Source organism: Hemitrygon akajei, chromosome 20, assembly GCF_048418815.1.
Source record: "Hemitrygon akajei chromosome 20, sHemAka1.3, whole genome shotgun sequence".
NCBI classification, from domain to species: Eukaryota; Metazoa; Chordata; class Chondrichthyes; order Myliobatiformes; family Dasyatidae; genus Hemitrygon; species Hemitrygon akajei.
Genome location: NC_133143.1, coordinates 27,436,084 through 27,450,808, shown reverse-complemented (window position 1 = coordinate 27,450,808; position 14,725 = coordinate 27,436,084). Strand labels below are relative to the sequence as shown.

General features: G+C 44.9%; 1 protein-coding gene across 2 annotated transcripts in view; it reads left to right on the top strand.

The window, feature by feature from the left end:
- The window catches only part of elmo1 (engulfment and cell motility 1 (ced-12 homolog, C. elegans)), a 224,673-nt gene extending 211,808 nt beyond the window's left edge, over window positions 1-12,865 (top strand). For both annotated transcript variants that reach the window (XM_073024050.1, XM_073024051.1), the window contains one exon: window positions 11,781-12,865. In XM_073024050.1, the coding sequence (XP_072880151.1) occupies window positions 11,781-11,981 (201 nt within the window). In that variant the 3' untranslated portion in view covers window positions 11,982-12,865. The remainder of the gene's footprint in view (window positions 1-11,780) is intronic.
- Window positions 12,866-14,725: the final 1,860 nt, after the last annotated feature.

The following is a 14,725-nucleotide window of genomic DNA, read 5'->3' as shown; positions in this document are numbered from 1 at the left end:
TTGACCTTCTGAGTTCTTCCAGCATTTTGTGTGTGATAGGCAAGATGACTTATATGAATCTAAGTCAGGTCTCAGAGCAAATATCAATTCTACCCCCCATCTAAGACCCATCGCCGCGGACTCTAACCCCGACTGGAACCACAGCCTCCCGGACATGGGCATCAGCCCCCAGCGCACCATGGATTCACCTGCTTCTGATTCGGACCTCAGTTCTGGCGCCCTGCAGGCCACAGACTCCAACACCCATAGCTCTAGATCCAGCTCGAACCAAAATCCTGACCCTATCCAGACCGGGACCACTCTTACTGCCGCTGGGTCCGACCACTTGTCTTATTCCTCTACTACCCCCTATCCTCCCCGCGACTCCCAACCCTCCGTCCACCTTTCATCTCCCCTCCATTCCTCTGATCCCTCATCCTCCCTTCAGCCTGCTCTCCCTGAATATCCCAAACCCCCTCTCCCTCCTGAGACCTCCCACTCTTTACACTCCTCTGACCCCAGCCCCAACCCTTGCCATGTCTTCACCATCCCCTCTGACCTTCCACTCTCTCAGGCAGAGCATTCTGTGCTCAGCAAGGGCCTCACTTTTGCCCCCCTCCGTCCACACCTCAGTGAGTTCCATGCCCAGCATGATGCTGAACTCTTCTTCCGTCGCTTACATCTCCGGGCCTACCACTTTAACAAGGATTCCCCTCCCCCTATTGATAACCCCTTCTCCCGTCTTCAACCCTCCTCTTCCTCCTGGACACCCCCACCGGGCCTTCTACCTGCACTGGATCTTTTCATCTCCAACTGTCACCAAGACATCAACCGTCTCAATTTCACCACTCCTCTCTCCTGTTCCAACCTCACTCCCTCTGAACGCACTGCCCTCCACTCTCTCCGCACTAACCCCAACCTCACCATCAAACCCGCAGACAAAGGTGGTGCCGTAGTAGTCTGGCGGACGGACCTCTACCTCAGTGAGGCCAAACGGCAGCTCTCTGACTTACCCCTGGAACAGGACCCAACCAAAAAACATCAAACCATTGTCTCCCGTACCGTCACTGCCCTTATCAACTCCGGAGACCTTCCATCCTCAGCCAAAAAACTCATAATACCCACACCCTGCACTGCTCGCTTTTACCTCCTCTCCAAGATCCATAAGCCTGACTGTCCTGATAGGCCTATAGTTTTGGCCTGCTCCTATCCCATCGAACTTGTATCTGCCTACCTCGACTCCATTTTGTCACCCATAGTTCAGTCCCTCCCTACCTACATCCAGGATACATCCCATGCCCTCCACCTCTTCAATAACTTCCAGTTCCCAGGTCCCAACCGCTTCATTTTCACAATGGATGTCCAATCCTTATGCACTTCAGTTCCCCATCCAGAAGGTCTCAAAGCCCTCCGCTACTTTCTGGACAATAGACCTCACCAGTTCCCCAACTCCACCACACTCCTCAGGTTGGCGGAACTGGTACTCACACTTAATAACTTCTCTTTCGGCTCTTCCCACTTTCTCCAGACCAAGGGTATAGCTATGGGCACTCGCATGGGCCCTAGCTGTGCCTGCCTCTTTGTGAGTTGAGTGGAACAGTCTATTTTCCAAATCTGTACTGGTACTGCTCCCTAACTTTTCCTTCGATACATTGACGACTATATTGGTGCTGCTTCCTGCACCCATGCTGAGCTCGTCAATTTCATCGACTTTGCCTCTAACTTTCACCCAGCCCTCAAATTCACTTGGTCCATCTCGGACACTTCTCTCCCCTTTCTCGATCTCTCGGTCTCCATCTCTGGAGATAGACTGTCCACTGACATCTTCTATAAACCCACTGACTCCCAGAACTACCTTGATTATACCTCTTCCCACACTGCCAAATGCAAAAATTCTACTCCCTATTCCCAGTTCCTCTGTCTCCGCAGCATCTGCTCCAAGGATGAGGCTTTCCGTTCCAGGACATCCCAAATGTCCTCTTTCTTTAAGAATCGCGGTTTCCCTTCTGCCGTCATCAATGATGCCCTCACCCGCATCTCCTCCATTTTCCGCACTTCAGCCCTCACCCCATCCTCCCGTCATCACAACAGGGACCGTGTTCCCCTTGTCCTCACCTATCACCCCACCAGCCTCCGGATCCAGCATATTTTCCTCCGCAACTTCTGCCACCTTCAACAGGACCCCACCACTAAGGACATCTTTCCCTCTCTACCCCTCTATGCTTTTCGCAGGGATCGTTCCTTCCGTGACTGCCTGGTCCACACGTCCTTCCCCACAGATCTCCCACCTGGCACTTATCCCTGCAAGCGTAAGTGCTACACTTGTCCCTACACCTTATCACTTACCACCATTCAGGGCCCCAAACAGTCCTTCCAGGTGAGGCAACACTTCACTTGTGAGTTTGTTGGGGTCATCTATTGCATCCAGTGCTCCTGGTGCAGCCTCCTCTACATCGGCGAGACCCGACACAGATTGGAGGGATTGCTTCATCGAGCACCTCCGCTCCGTCCGCCACAACAGACAGGATCTCCCAGTTGCCACTCACTTCAACTCTCCTTCACATTCCCATTCGGATATGTCCATACATGGCCTCCTCTACTGCCATGATGAGGCCAAACTTCGGTTGGAGGAACAACATCTCATATACCGTCTGGGTAGTCTCCAGCCCCTTGGTATGAACATCGAATTCTCCAACTTCCGGTAATTCCCTCCCTCTCCCTTCCCCCATCCTACCTTCACTCTGTCTCCTCTTCTAGCTGCCTATCACCTCTCATGACTCTGCCTTCTTCTACTACCCATAGAGCTTTCCCCTTAGATTCCTTCTTCACCTCTCCTGCCTATCCCCTCCCTGCTTCCCCTCCCCTACCCCTAGATCTTTCCTCTGATTGGTTTTCCACCCTCCCCCCACCTTCTTTATAGGGCCCCTGCCCCCTCCTCCTTTAGTCCTGACGAAGGGTCTCGACCCGAAACGTTGACTGCTCCTTTCAACGGATGCTGCCCGACCTGCTGAGTTCATCCAGCTTTTTTGTACATCTTGATTTGACCCCAGCATCTGCAGTGTACTTTGTGTTTACCCCCCATTTATTTCCTGGTAAACCTATCCTTTCTCACATGTCCATTAACATCCCTTGATTCTCTCATGAGCCATTGTGCTAGGGACAACTTACAGTGACTTATTAACCTCCCGACCTAGATTCCCTTGGGAGGTGGAACAAAATGTAGTATTTATATGGACTGGAAACTCTGACGGACAAACTCCACGCAGAGGGCACCAGGGACCAAAGTGATTCTGGGGTTGTGAGAGTTGTGAGGTGATGTGCGACTCTGTGTTACATAAACATTTTAAAATGTAATATCCAACTCCATCACTTGGCCACTTTCGGGTTTACTACAGGCATGCAAGTCTGTTGAACTTTCATGTACCAGATTGCTGAAACCAGGAACAATCAAGTATGGAACCAGGTACTGCACCAGTGGGAACTTGGGATGGCAGCCCCAACCAGAGAGTCATTGCTAGCTGGGGTGCTTTTCAGAGCGGACGTACAATTCTCAAGATAGCATGTGCTATTCCTTTTTATTTCTAAAAAAATAATGATTAGCTTTATTTGTCACATGTACATTGAAACATACAGTGAAGTGTATCATTTTGCATCATATCAGATCAGCGACGATTATGCTGGGCAACCTGCAAGTGTCACCACAGTAATGATGCCAACGTAGTGTGCCTGCCCACAGCTAACTATCAAATTTCTTTTGAATGTGAGAGGAAACCAGAGCACCCAGAGGAAGCCCACAAGTTAAATCATGAAAGTATACTGTATGGAGAAAATATGCTTGTCTTTAGTGTCATAGTGTCAAGTCAGTACAACCTATGCACAAAGCACAGAGTCCTGACGAAGGGTCTCGGCCCGAAATGTCGACAGCGCTTCTCCCTATAGATGCTGCCTGGCCTGCTGTGTTCCACCAGCATTTTGTGTGTGTTGTTGTTTGAATTTCCAGCATCTGCAGATTTCCTCGTGTTTGCACAGAGCACCAATGCTACTTATGGCCTCCGAACAAAGTTCAAAGTAAAATTTATTATCGGAGTACATACATGTCACCACATACAACCCTGAGATTCTTTTACCTACAGATATTAGTAACTGTAAACGGAATCAATGCAGGAGCAAGAGCATAGATGACAAACTGTTGAAATGGCATGCAAAAGTTTGGGCTCCCCTGGTCAAAATTTCTGTTACCGTGAATAGCTAAGAGAGTAAAAGATGACCTGATTGCCAAAAGGCATAAAGTTAAAGATCACTCATTTCTTTAATATTTTAAGCAAGGTTACTTTATTATTTCCATCTTTTACAGTTTCAAAATAACAAAAAAGGAAAAGGGCCCAAAGCAAAACTTTGGGCACCCTGCATGGTCAGTACTTAGTAACACCCCCTTTGGGAAGTATCACAGCTTGTAAAAGCTTTCTGTAACCGGCTAAGAGTCTTTCAATTCTTGTTTGGGGGATTTTCGCTCATTCTTCTTTGCAAAAGGCTTCTAGTTCTGTGAGATTCTTGGGCCGTCGTGCATGCACTGCTCTTTTGAGGTCTATCCACAGATTTTCGATGTTTAGGTCGGGGGACTGTGAGGCCCATGGCAAAAACTTCAGGTAATTAAGGTAATCCATTGTGGATTTTGAGGTGTGTTTAGGATCATTATCCTGTTGTAGAAGCCATCCTCTTTTCATCTTCAGCTTTTTTACAGATGGTGTGATGTTTGCTTCCAGAATTTGCTGGTATTTAATTGAATTCATTCTTCCCTCTGCCAGTGAAATGTCCCCCATGCCACTGGCTGCAACACAAGCCCAAAGCATGATCGATCCATCCCTGTGCTTAACAGTTGGAGAGGCGTTCTTTTCATGAAATTCTGCACCCTTTTTTCTCCAAACATACCTTTGTTCATTGCAGCCAAAAAAGTTCTATTTTAACTTTATCAGTCCACAGGACTTGATTCCAAAATGCATCAGGCTTATTTAGACATTCCTTTGCAAACTTCTGATGCTGAATTTTGTGGTGAGGATGCAGGAAAGGTTTTCTTCTGATGACTCTTCCATGAAGTTATATTTGTGCAGGTGTCACTGCACAGTAGAACAGTGCACCACCACTCCAGAGTCTGCTAAATCTTCCTGAAGGTCTTTTGCAGTCAAACAGTGGTTTTGATTTGCCTTTCTAGCAATCCTATGAGCAGTTCTCTCAAAGTTTCCTTGGTCTTCCAGACCTTAACTTGACCTCCACTGTTCCTGTTAACTGCCATTTCTTAATTACATTACGAACTGAGGAAATGGCTACCTGAAAACACTTTGCTATATTCTTATAGCCTTCTACTGCTTTGTGGGCACCATTTATTTTAATTTTCAGAGTGCTAGGCAGCTGCTTAGAGGAGCCCATGGCTGCTGATTGTTGGGACAAGGTTTGAGGAGTCAGGGTATTTATAAAGCTTTGAAATTTGCATCACCTGGCCTTTCCTAACGATGACTGTGAACAAGCCATAGCCCTAACAAGCTAATTAAGGTCTGAGACCTTGGTAAAAGTTATCTGAGAGCTCAAATCTCTTGGGGTGCCCCAACTTTTGCATGGTGCTCCTTTCCTTTTTTACCCCCAACTCTAAAATTGTACAAAACAAAAATAATACACTAATCTTGCTTAAAATGTTGAAAAGAATGTTTCATCTTTAACTTTATGACTTTTGGAGATCAGTTCATCTTCTACTCACATAACTATTCACAGTAACAGAAATTTTGACCAGGCTGCCCAAACTTTTGCATGCCACTGTAAATAGCAATAAATAATGACAGCATGAAATGACAAGATAAAGTGTCCTTAAAGTGAGACCATCAGTTGTGGGACAACTCAATAGATGAGTGCAATTATCCTCTAGTTCAAGAGCCTAATAGTTGAGGGGTAGTAACTGTTCTTGAACCTGGTGGTGTGAGTCTTGAGACACCTGTACCTTCAATTGTTGGCAGCAGTGAGAAAAGAGCATGGCCTGGGTGGTGAGGACCTTTGATGATGGATGGTGCTTTCCTTTGACAGCGTTTCATGTAGATGTGCTCACTGGTTGTGGGGGGGCTTTACCTGTAATGTACCAGCCAGGCCGAATGTGAAAGGAAATCAGAGCACCCGGAAGAAACCACCTCCCCCACCCTTGCACACACATAGCTAAACCATGAAACTATGTAGAGAAAGTACAATGCCATTAGTACGTGTCTTAAGTTGCATTCGTAGTGTCATCAAAACAATGGTTCCTCTGCATAGAGTGCCAATGCCACTAGTGGCCTCTGAACAGTGCACCAGTCAAGTGTTTGAGGGAGTGTTACACTGGGCCCAGCCCCTTAGTGGCAGAACTTTAGACTGCATTTCTCTCCCACAAAGCCTTTACATTAATTGCACTGACCCTCGGTGGATCCCTCAGTACATACTCCTGTGGCCTAGAGTGTGCCGGGCGGTATTTTCCCATTATAGATGTCTTTTTGTACCTAGTTGATGATATTCCAGCAGCACTTGATGTCTGTCTCAGTATCCATCCCCGGGAGCAACCTGTAGATCAGAGAGACTCAGTTACACATTTGCTTGGGACAAACATTGCCCAGAACCACTGCATCCTCTCCAAATCAAACAGACAATCCACAAATAGCTGGACAGTTGCCTCAGGAGCCTAAAGGCAAGGCACGTTGGGAGTGAGACTCCAACTCTGCGGAATGGATCTGACGGATCTTGGTGTTTGATCGTGGGTTCTGGCAGTGAGGTGTTCTGCCCAATAGTTTTGATGGGGTACTGAGATCATCCCACATTGTGTCCTTCTTTCACAGGGCCTGCAGGAAGTTTGGTGTTGACTACTGCTATTGGATTTGTGGTCCCAAGGTGTTTTACTGCAGAAAACTTTTTACAAAGGACAGGTAGTGCAGCAAATTCCAGTTCAATGAAACATTGGGCAGCAGCAAAGCCAGGCCCATCCTTTGCAACACCAGGGACTGCTAGAACCTTGGCGTGTGGTGATACTCGAAGTTAGTGTACTAAATTCCGAAGTTCAGCTTGATACAGCCACACACAAAGGTGGACGTCAGGATGAAAGCAGTGTTGGGTATTCTTGTCCACCTTCCTCATTCTGAATGAAACGAGAGGAAGAAATAGGTGGAGTTATGAGGTGCCACATGCGTTCTCTTCCTTGTAAACCAAAGCAAGAGAGAAGACTAGAATACTCAGTATCAAAAATAGAACTAATATTATGTAGGATGTAGGAGATCTTTTGATATTTCAAAATAAACCTTATTTACAATTTTAAGAAGAAACAGTGCAAAGTTGTTATGTTCATGATGAATGCATTTAGTAGTGTTAACTTTTTTTTTAAACCGTTGAATGATTTTATTGTTTGAGAGGCTTCCCTGCCCAACTTGGGCACTCCATATACAATAGTGGGAGGGACCTGGACTGTGGTCCTGGAGACACTGGAAAAGCAATGCTTACTCCTAACCCACAAGTGGTGCTGGAGGGACACTTATCTCTTCTGTGAAGTTGTCTGCATCTTCCTTAAGGTCCTTTGATTTCCATAGGCTGGAAAATCCATCAAATCGGGGTCAAAATGTTTGATTTGTCACTCTGCATCTTATTATAGTAGCTGAATATGTCATCTGTTTTTTTCTGACAGATACTATATTCCCCTCATTAGGGAAAAAAAGTTTGTCAATATGAGATTTGGACCTTGCCTTGCCTTGTCTTGGTAATGCTAACTTTTCTGAAGCTCGACCTACAACACTCTTTCACAGTTATACCTCCTTAATTACGAGACTCTCCAGAAAACAGATAATTTTGGGTAAGGCTGGGGGAATGACCTAGCAGAGGAAAGTCACACCAGTCAGGTCTCTGGTACTGAGTCTGGTTCTGTGCTCAGAAGGGAAGGGGGAGAAGAGGCGAGCTGTAGTGATAGGGGACTCGTTAGTTAGAGGAACTGAAAGGAGGTTCTGTGGACAAGAACAAGAATCCCGAATGGTATGTTGCCTCACGTGTGCCAGGGTCCAGGATGTCTCGGATCGAGATCCCAGCATTCTTAAATGTGGGGTGAACAGCTACAGTTTATGGTCCATAAAAGTACCGATGACATAGGGGTACAAGGTTCTGCAAAGTGAGTTTAGCAAGTTGGGTACTAAGTTAAAGGGCAGGACCTCCAGGGTTGTGATCTCAGGATTGTTACCCATGCCACATGCTAGTGAGGCCAGAAATAAGGAGATCATACAGTTTAACATGTGGTTAAGGAGGAAGGGCTTCAGATTTTTTGATCATTGGGCTCTCTTCCAGGGAAGGTGGGATCTCAACAGAAGGAACTCCTATACTGGAGGGGAACTAATATCCTAGTGGGAAGGTTGCTGGAACTGCACAGGGCAAGGGGTGGTGGGGTTGTTTAAACTGGATTTGCAAGAGGATGGGAACCAGTGTGCCAGAACAGATACTGTAGTCATTAGTGAAACTTGGTTGCATGAGGGACAGGACTGGCAACTCAGTATTCCGTTGGTCCATTATTTTAGATGTGATGGGGCGGAAGGGATTAAAGGGGGAGGGCTGGCATTACTAGTCAGGGAAAATGTCATGCAATGCTCAGTCAGGACAGACTGGAGAACTCATCTAATGATGCTTTAAGGGTGGAACTGAGGATTAAGAAAGGTATGATCACCCAACAGTCCAACGGGTTTGGAGGAACAAGTTTGTAGAATGATTGCAGACTGTACAAAAAAACTAAGATTATGATAGTATGTCATTTTAATTTTCCATATATTGCCTTGAACTCCCATACTGTAAAAAGGACTAGATGGAATAGAGCTTGTCAAATGTGTTCAGAAAAGTCTCCTTAATTAGTACATACATGTCCCAATGAGAGAGTGTGCAATGCTAGATCTCCTATTAGGAAATGAGACAGGGCAGGTTCCAGAAGTTTGTGTTGGGGAACACTTTGCAGCTAGTGATCATAATGCCATTAGTTTCAAGGTAATTATGAAAACCGATAGGTCTCATCCTTGTGTTGATTCTAATTTGGAAGAAGTCCAATTTTGATGGTACCAGAAAGGATCTGGCAAGTGTAGATTGGGATGGGCTGTTTTCTGGCATATATTTGCTAAGTGGGAGGCTTTAAAAATTGAAATTTTGAGGATACAAAGCATCTCTGTGCCTGTCAGAAGGCAAGGGCAACAGGTTAGGGAACCTTGGTTTCCAAGAGACCTTGGTTAAGACAAAAGGAGGTACATAGCAGGTATAGGCAGGTAGGAACAAATGAGGTACTTGAGTATAAGAAATATAGGAGAACCGTTAGGAAAGAGATCAGGAGGGCTAAAAGAAGGTGTGAAGTTGCTCTAGCAGACAAAGTGAAGGAGAATTCCAAAGGATTCTACAGATATGTTAAGAGCAACAGGATTGCTCAAAATTGATTCTCTGGAAGATCAGAATGGTAATCTGCACATGGATTAGGGGGAGCCTTTAAATGGATTTTTTGCTTCAGGAGATGGGCACAGTGTCTATATAATTGATCAGCAAGGTCAAGTGGCATACTGCAAGTGGTATTTGTCGTCTTGAGGCAAATTAGGGCAAACAAATCCCGGACCCTGAGAGGAGGCAAGTGCAGAAATTGGAGGGGCTAGCATAGATATTTAAATCATCCTTAGCAACGGGTGAGGTACAGGAGGATTGGGGGATAGCTAATGTCGTTCCACTGTTTAAGGCAGGCTCTAAGGATAATCCAGGGAATTATAGGCAGTGAGCTTGCCGTCGGTAGTGGGAAAGTTATTGGAAGGTATTCTAAGGGACTGGATATATGACTATTTGGATAGATGGGGACTGATTTTGGATAGTCAGCATGGGTTTATTCATGGTAGATTGTGTCTAACCAATCTTACAGAGTTTTTCAAGAAAGTTATCAGGAACATTGATGAAGGCAAGCCAGTGGTTGTTGTCCACATGGACTTCAGCGAGGCATTTGACAAGGTCCCGCATGGGAGGTTGGTCAAGAAGGTTCAGTCACTTGGCATTCAAAATGAGGTAGTAAATTGGATTATACATTGGCTTTGCAGGAGAAGCCAGAGAGATGGTTGTCCTTCTGACTGGAGACCTGTGACTAGAGGTGTGCTGCAGAGATCGGTGCTGGGTTTGTTGTTGTTTGTCATCTATATCAATGATCTGTATGATAATGTGGCTAACTGGATCAGCAGATTTGCAGATGACACCGATTGGGGGTCTACTGGACAGCGAAGAAGACTATCAAAGCTTCTAGTGGGATCTGGATCAGCCGGAAAAATGGGCCAAAAATAGCAGATGGAAGTTAATGTAGACAAGTGTGAGGTGTTGTCCTTTGTGAAGACCAACCATGATAAGTCTTGCACAGTGGGTGGTAGGGCACTAAGGAATGCAGTAGGACAAAGAGATTTGGAAATACAGGTCCATATTCATTGAAAGTGACATCACAGGTAGATAGAATTGTGAAGAAAGTTTTAGCAATTGGCCTGCATCGACTACAGGATTGAGTACAGGAGACAGTCAGGGTGTTATGTTGAAGTTGTATAAGACATTGCTGAGGCCTAATTGAGAGTATTGTGTTCGCTTTTGGTCACCTACCTACAGGAAAGATGCCAACAAAATTGAAAAAGTATAGAGAAATATTACAAGGATGTTGCTAGGACTGCAAGACCTGAGTTCTAAGGAAAGAATAAAAAGTTTAGAACTTTATTGTCTGGAGTGGAGAAGATTGAGAGGAGATTTGGTAGAGGTATACAAAATTATGAGGGGTATAGATAGGGTAAATAAATGCAAGCAGACTTTTTCCACTGAGATTGGGTGAGACATTATTAAAGGTCATGGATTAAAGGTGAAGGATGAAATGTTTAAGGGGAACGAGAAGAAATGTCTTCACTCAGAGGGTGGTGAGAGTGTGGAATGAGCTGGCGGCACAAGTGGTGGATGTGATTTTGATTTCAACGTTTAAGGGAAGTTTGGATAGGTACACGGATGGGAGGGGTATGGAGGGCGATGGTCTGGGTGCATGTTGATGGAGCTAGGGAGTTTTAAGTGGTTTGGCGCAGAGTAGTCGGGCTGAAGGGCCTATGTCTGTGGCTGTAGTTTTCTGTGTTTCTATAACTGAATCTCTGTAAAAGTGAGTTAATCTCCTATATATTGTCCCATTCAGACATGTCGGTCATGGGCTCCATGATGAGGCCACTCTCAGTTTGGAGGTAGCCTCCAGCCTGATGGCCTGAATATTGATTTCTCCAATCCTGTAATTTATCCCCCTCCCCTTTCCTCCTCCTTCAATTTCCCTTGCTGGCCCTCATTTTGCTACTTCTCTCCTCACTTCAACTGCTTATCACCTCCCCCTAGTGCCTCTCCTTCCATTTCTCCCATGGTTCACTCTCCTCCCCTATCATATTCTTTCTTTTCTAGCCCTTTACCTTTTCAACCTATCTCCTCCCAGCTTCTTATTTCATTCCTTCCCCTGCAACCCACTTGGCTTCACTAGCTCTTCTAGCTTGTCCTCCATCCCCTCCCCTCGCCCTCTCAGTCTGGCTTCTTCTCCCTCCCTTTCCAGCCGCGCGGAAGGATCTCAGCCCGAAACATTGACTGCTTCTCTATTTCCATAGATGCTGCCTGGCCTGCTGAGTTCCTCCAGCATTTGATGTGCGTAGTACAACTGCTAGCATATTCTCTGTGGGCCGAACAGCATCTCCCCTGTGCCATTTATCTTGCGGAAGGTTGACCAGTGTTCTCATTGCCACGCCTTTTCTCTCTTCCAGTACTGTGTGTGGACAGACGGGCTGAATGCTTTACTCGGGAAGGAGATGATGAGCGAGCTGACCAAGAATGACCTTGACACGCTCCTCAGCATGGAGATGAAGCTGCGACTCCTTGACCTAGAAAATATCCAAATTCCGGAAGCCCCACCGCCTATCCCCAAGGAGCCAAGCAACTATGACTTTGTTTATGACTGTAACTAAACACAGCGACAAAGCTGTGAGAATAAACTGGAATCAGCGTTAGCTGGAACTGCTTCTTTTGTTATCACATCTATTAACTATCTACCTTCCTGCTGCTCTTCAGCCTCTACTAATGTTTAGCTAGACCAAATTGTTACTTAATGAGTGTCCGTATCATTAAGGACAGTGACTTTGCCACAGTGCAACCTCCATTGAGAGGGAAACCAACTCCTGGATCTTTTGATGCGTCACCTTCTTGCCAAAGCCTTGTTTCTGACAGCACTTTGAGACCGTCCTTTGCTCTTTGTTACCAGAGCAACAAGGGGGGTATTGAGGATATGAGGCGGTGAGATGGATTTTTTTTTGATCTGTACATCAAAAACAAATGATCGGCGTTTTTCCATTCAGGACTTCTGAGATCAGTCTAGCTCTGTTCATATCTCAAGTTGCCCTCTCAGAAGCAACCCTGCAGTTGTACACTTTGTTCAGTAGATAAAGCTTATGTCGTGATGAAAGTAACATTGTAGGTCATGAATATGGATCATACTTAAAAGGAAAGACTAATTCCCTATTAAACTAGCATATGGTCATGGCTTTGATCCTCTGTAGTGTAAGGCACCTTTATTGCATGAGTGTTTTTTTTATTTGTGAAAAATGCCAAACAGCCAGTATTATGTCAATGTTGTATTATTTCTGTGTAAAAGAATTTACAAGAAAACATTTTTTGTATATGTTATACATATATATATATATATAAAAAAATGTTTTACCAGTTTTGCCTTGTTACATATATATTTTATGGGGAATGCATATCTGGGTATTGTAATGTTCCTTCGCCGCTTTGTAATATCGGAATAAATGTCCTTGGAATCTTGCAGTTTGCAATAAAAGAAACAGATTTATTACCGGGGAGTGGATTTACTTTCACTTGTCACAACGAGATTTTAACGAGATGCTGTATATGCAACAGGTTGGCAACATCAAGGAGGGATTTTCTGTTTCAGGCACAGAGTAATGCAAATCAGTCATCCCTCATGATGGCAGAAAATTGATTTTAACGTGTAATATCTCTCCCTGAAAAGGTTTATGAAGTGGTTTGGTCTAAACCATCAGCAGAAAAGCCATAAGTGGTTTTTTTTGGGGGGGGGCCTGGATTTGAGGAGTGTCGAGCTGAACTGAGGCTGTGGCCTGCAACTGATGGGTTCTTGGACCAGCTGCAGTGATGACTGGCTTTATGGCTTTGAACTCATTTTCATGAACTTCAGTTCTGAACGTTATTTGTTAACTTTAAATTGTTTGCACAATTTGTTTTTTTTTGCACATTGGGTGTTTGGCAGTCCTTTTCTGTTGGGTTTCTTTGTTTTGTGGCTGCCTGTAAGGAGACGAATCTCAAGGTTGTATAATGTATACAGACTTGGATAATAAATGTGCTTTGAACTTTGAACCTTCATCACTGTGAGAGTTTGGAGACCTGCAAGGAGTTTGGGGAAACTGTAATGGCCTGTTTGTCTGTCAAGAGCCGGTGACGTACAAAATTCTGAGGTCCGCATGGGTGACCTGCCCAACATTTGGGGAGCCCTGTCAGAGTTGGCTATCACCTCTCCACCGTCAAGAACATTTGCAAGAGGCTGTGCTTCAAGAAGGTGGCATTCAGCACGAAGGTCCCTCACCATCCAGCACGCGCCCTCTTCTCATTGCTACTGTCGGAGAGGAGATACAGGAGCCTGAAGGCTTGATACTCAATGAATTAGGAACAGCTTCTTCCCCTCCACCATCATGTTTCTGCAAGGTGCATCAATTCATGCACACTACCTTGTCATTCCTTTGATTTGCACTGTTTTGTTTATTTTGTAGCTTATAGTAATTTTGTCTTTGCACTGTACTCCTACCACAGAACAACAAATAGTACCTCATACAGACAATAATCCTGATTCTGATCTGGTTGAAACAAATTTTTTTTTGTGATTAATCCTTTCTTCACTCCATGTTCTTATCAGAAGTGCATCCATCTTGAAGCTATTCCTGTTGTATGCTTCGTGATTTCCCTGTTAACTTTTTCCATGCATATATTATTCTTTGAACCCAAGAAATTTTGCTGAACTCCCTCTCTTTACTCCTATCTTTGAACTGCAACTGGTAATACAGTTTCACAAGAGAGTATCAAAATGCAGGCAAGCCTTTGTTTGAATATAAAGGTTGAACACTTGACATTAGTCCATTTTTGGAGGAGTACAAATGCCCACCTGCGTGGAGCAGATAGGGAGTATGCTGATTCAGGTCAAGGATAGATTGATATTGATTCTGCAGCCTCCAATTTTAGACCCGAGCAGGATGTCAAACCAGGTCCAGACTCATATCCAAGGTAGTCATCTCAGTTCTTCATTTTGAGATCAGCTGCATGTGAACACCTTCCTAATTTCTACATTATCTGAAAGCTAATTATAATTTTGCAAATTGGAGCTTCTGAAAAGTCTGGGTCTCTGGCCTTGTTTCATTCTCCTTGCAGACTGCTGTGTGCACTGATTACAGGCACCCACTAAAGAGCCAGTGTGATTAATGGATGGGCTGACAGCCAAAAACTGGGAGATGTAAAGCTGTCCTTTAAGAACTGTAGATGATGTTTTCGTCAGAAATTAACGACAGGCATGGGTTTTATAGTTTACTAAACTCTCGGGTTTGGTCAAAAAGAGGATGGTTTCAGTTTGCTGTTTCACTAGCAGAGAAGTCATTTCAAAGGCAATGTACTAGCTATTTGTCACCGTGGA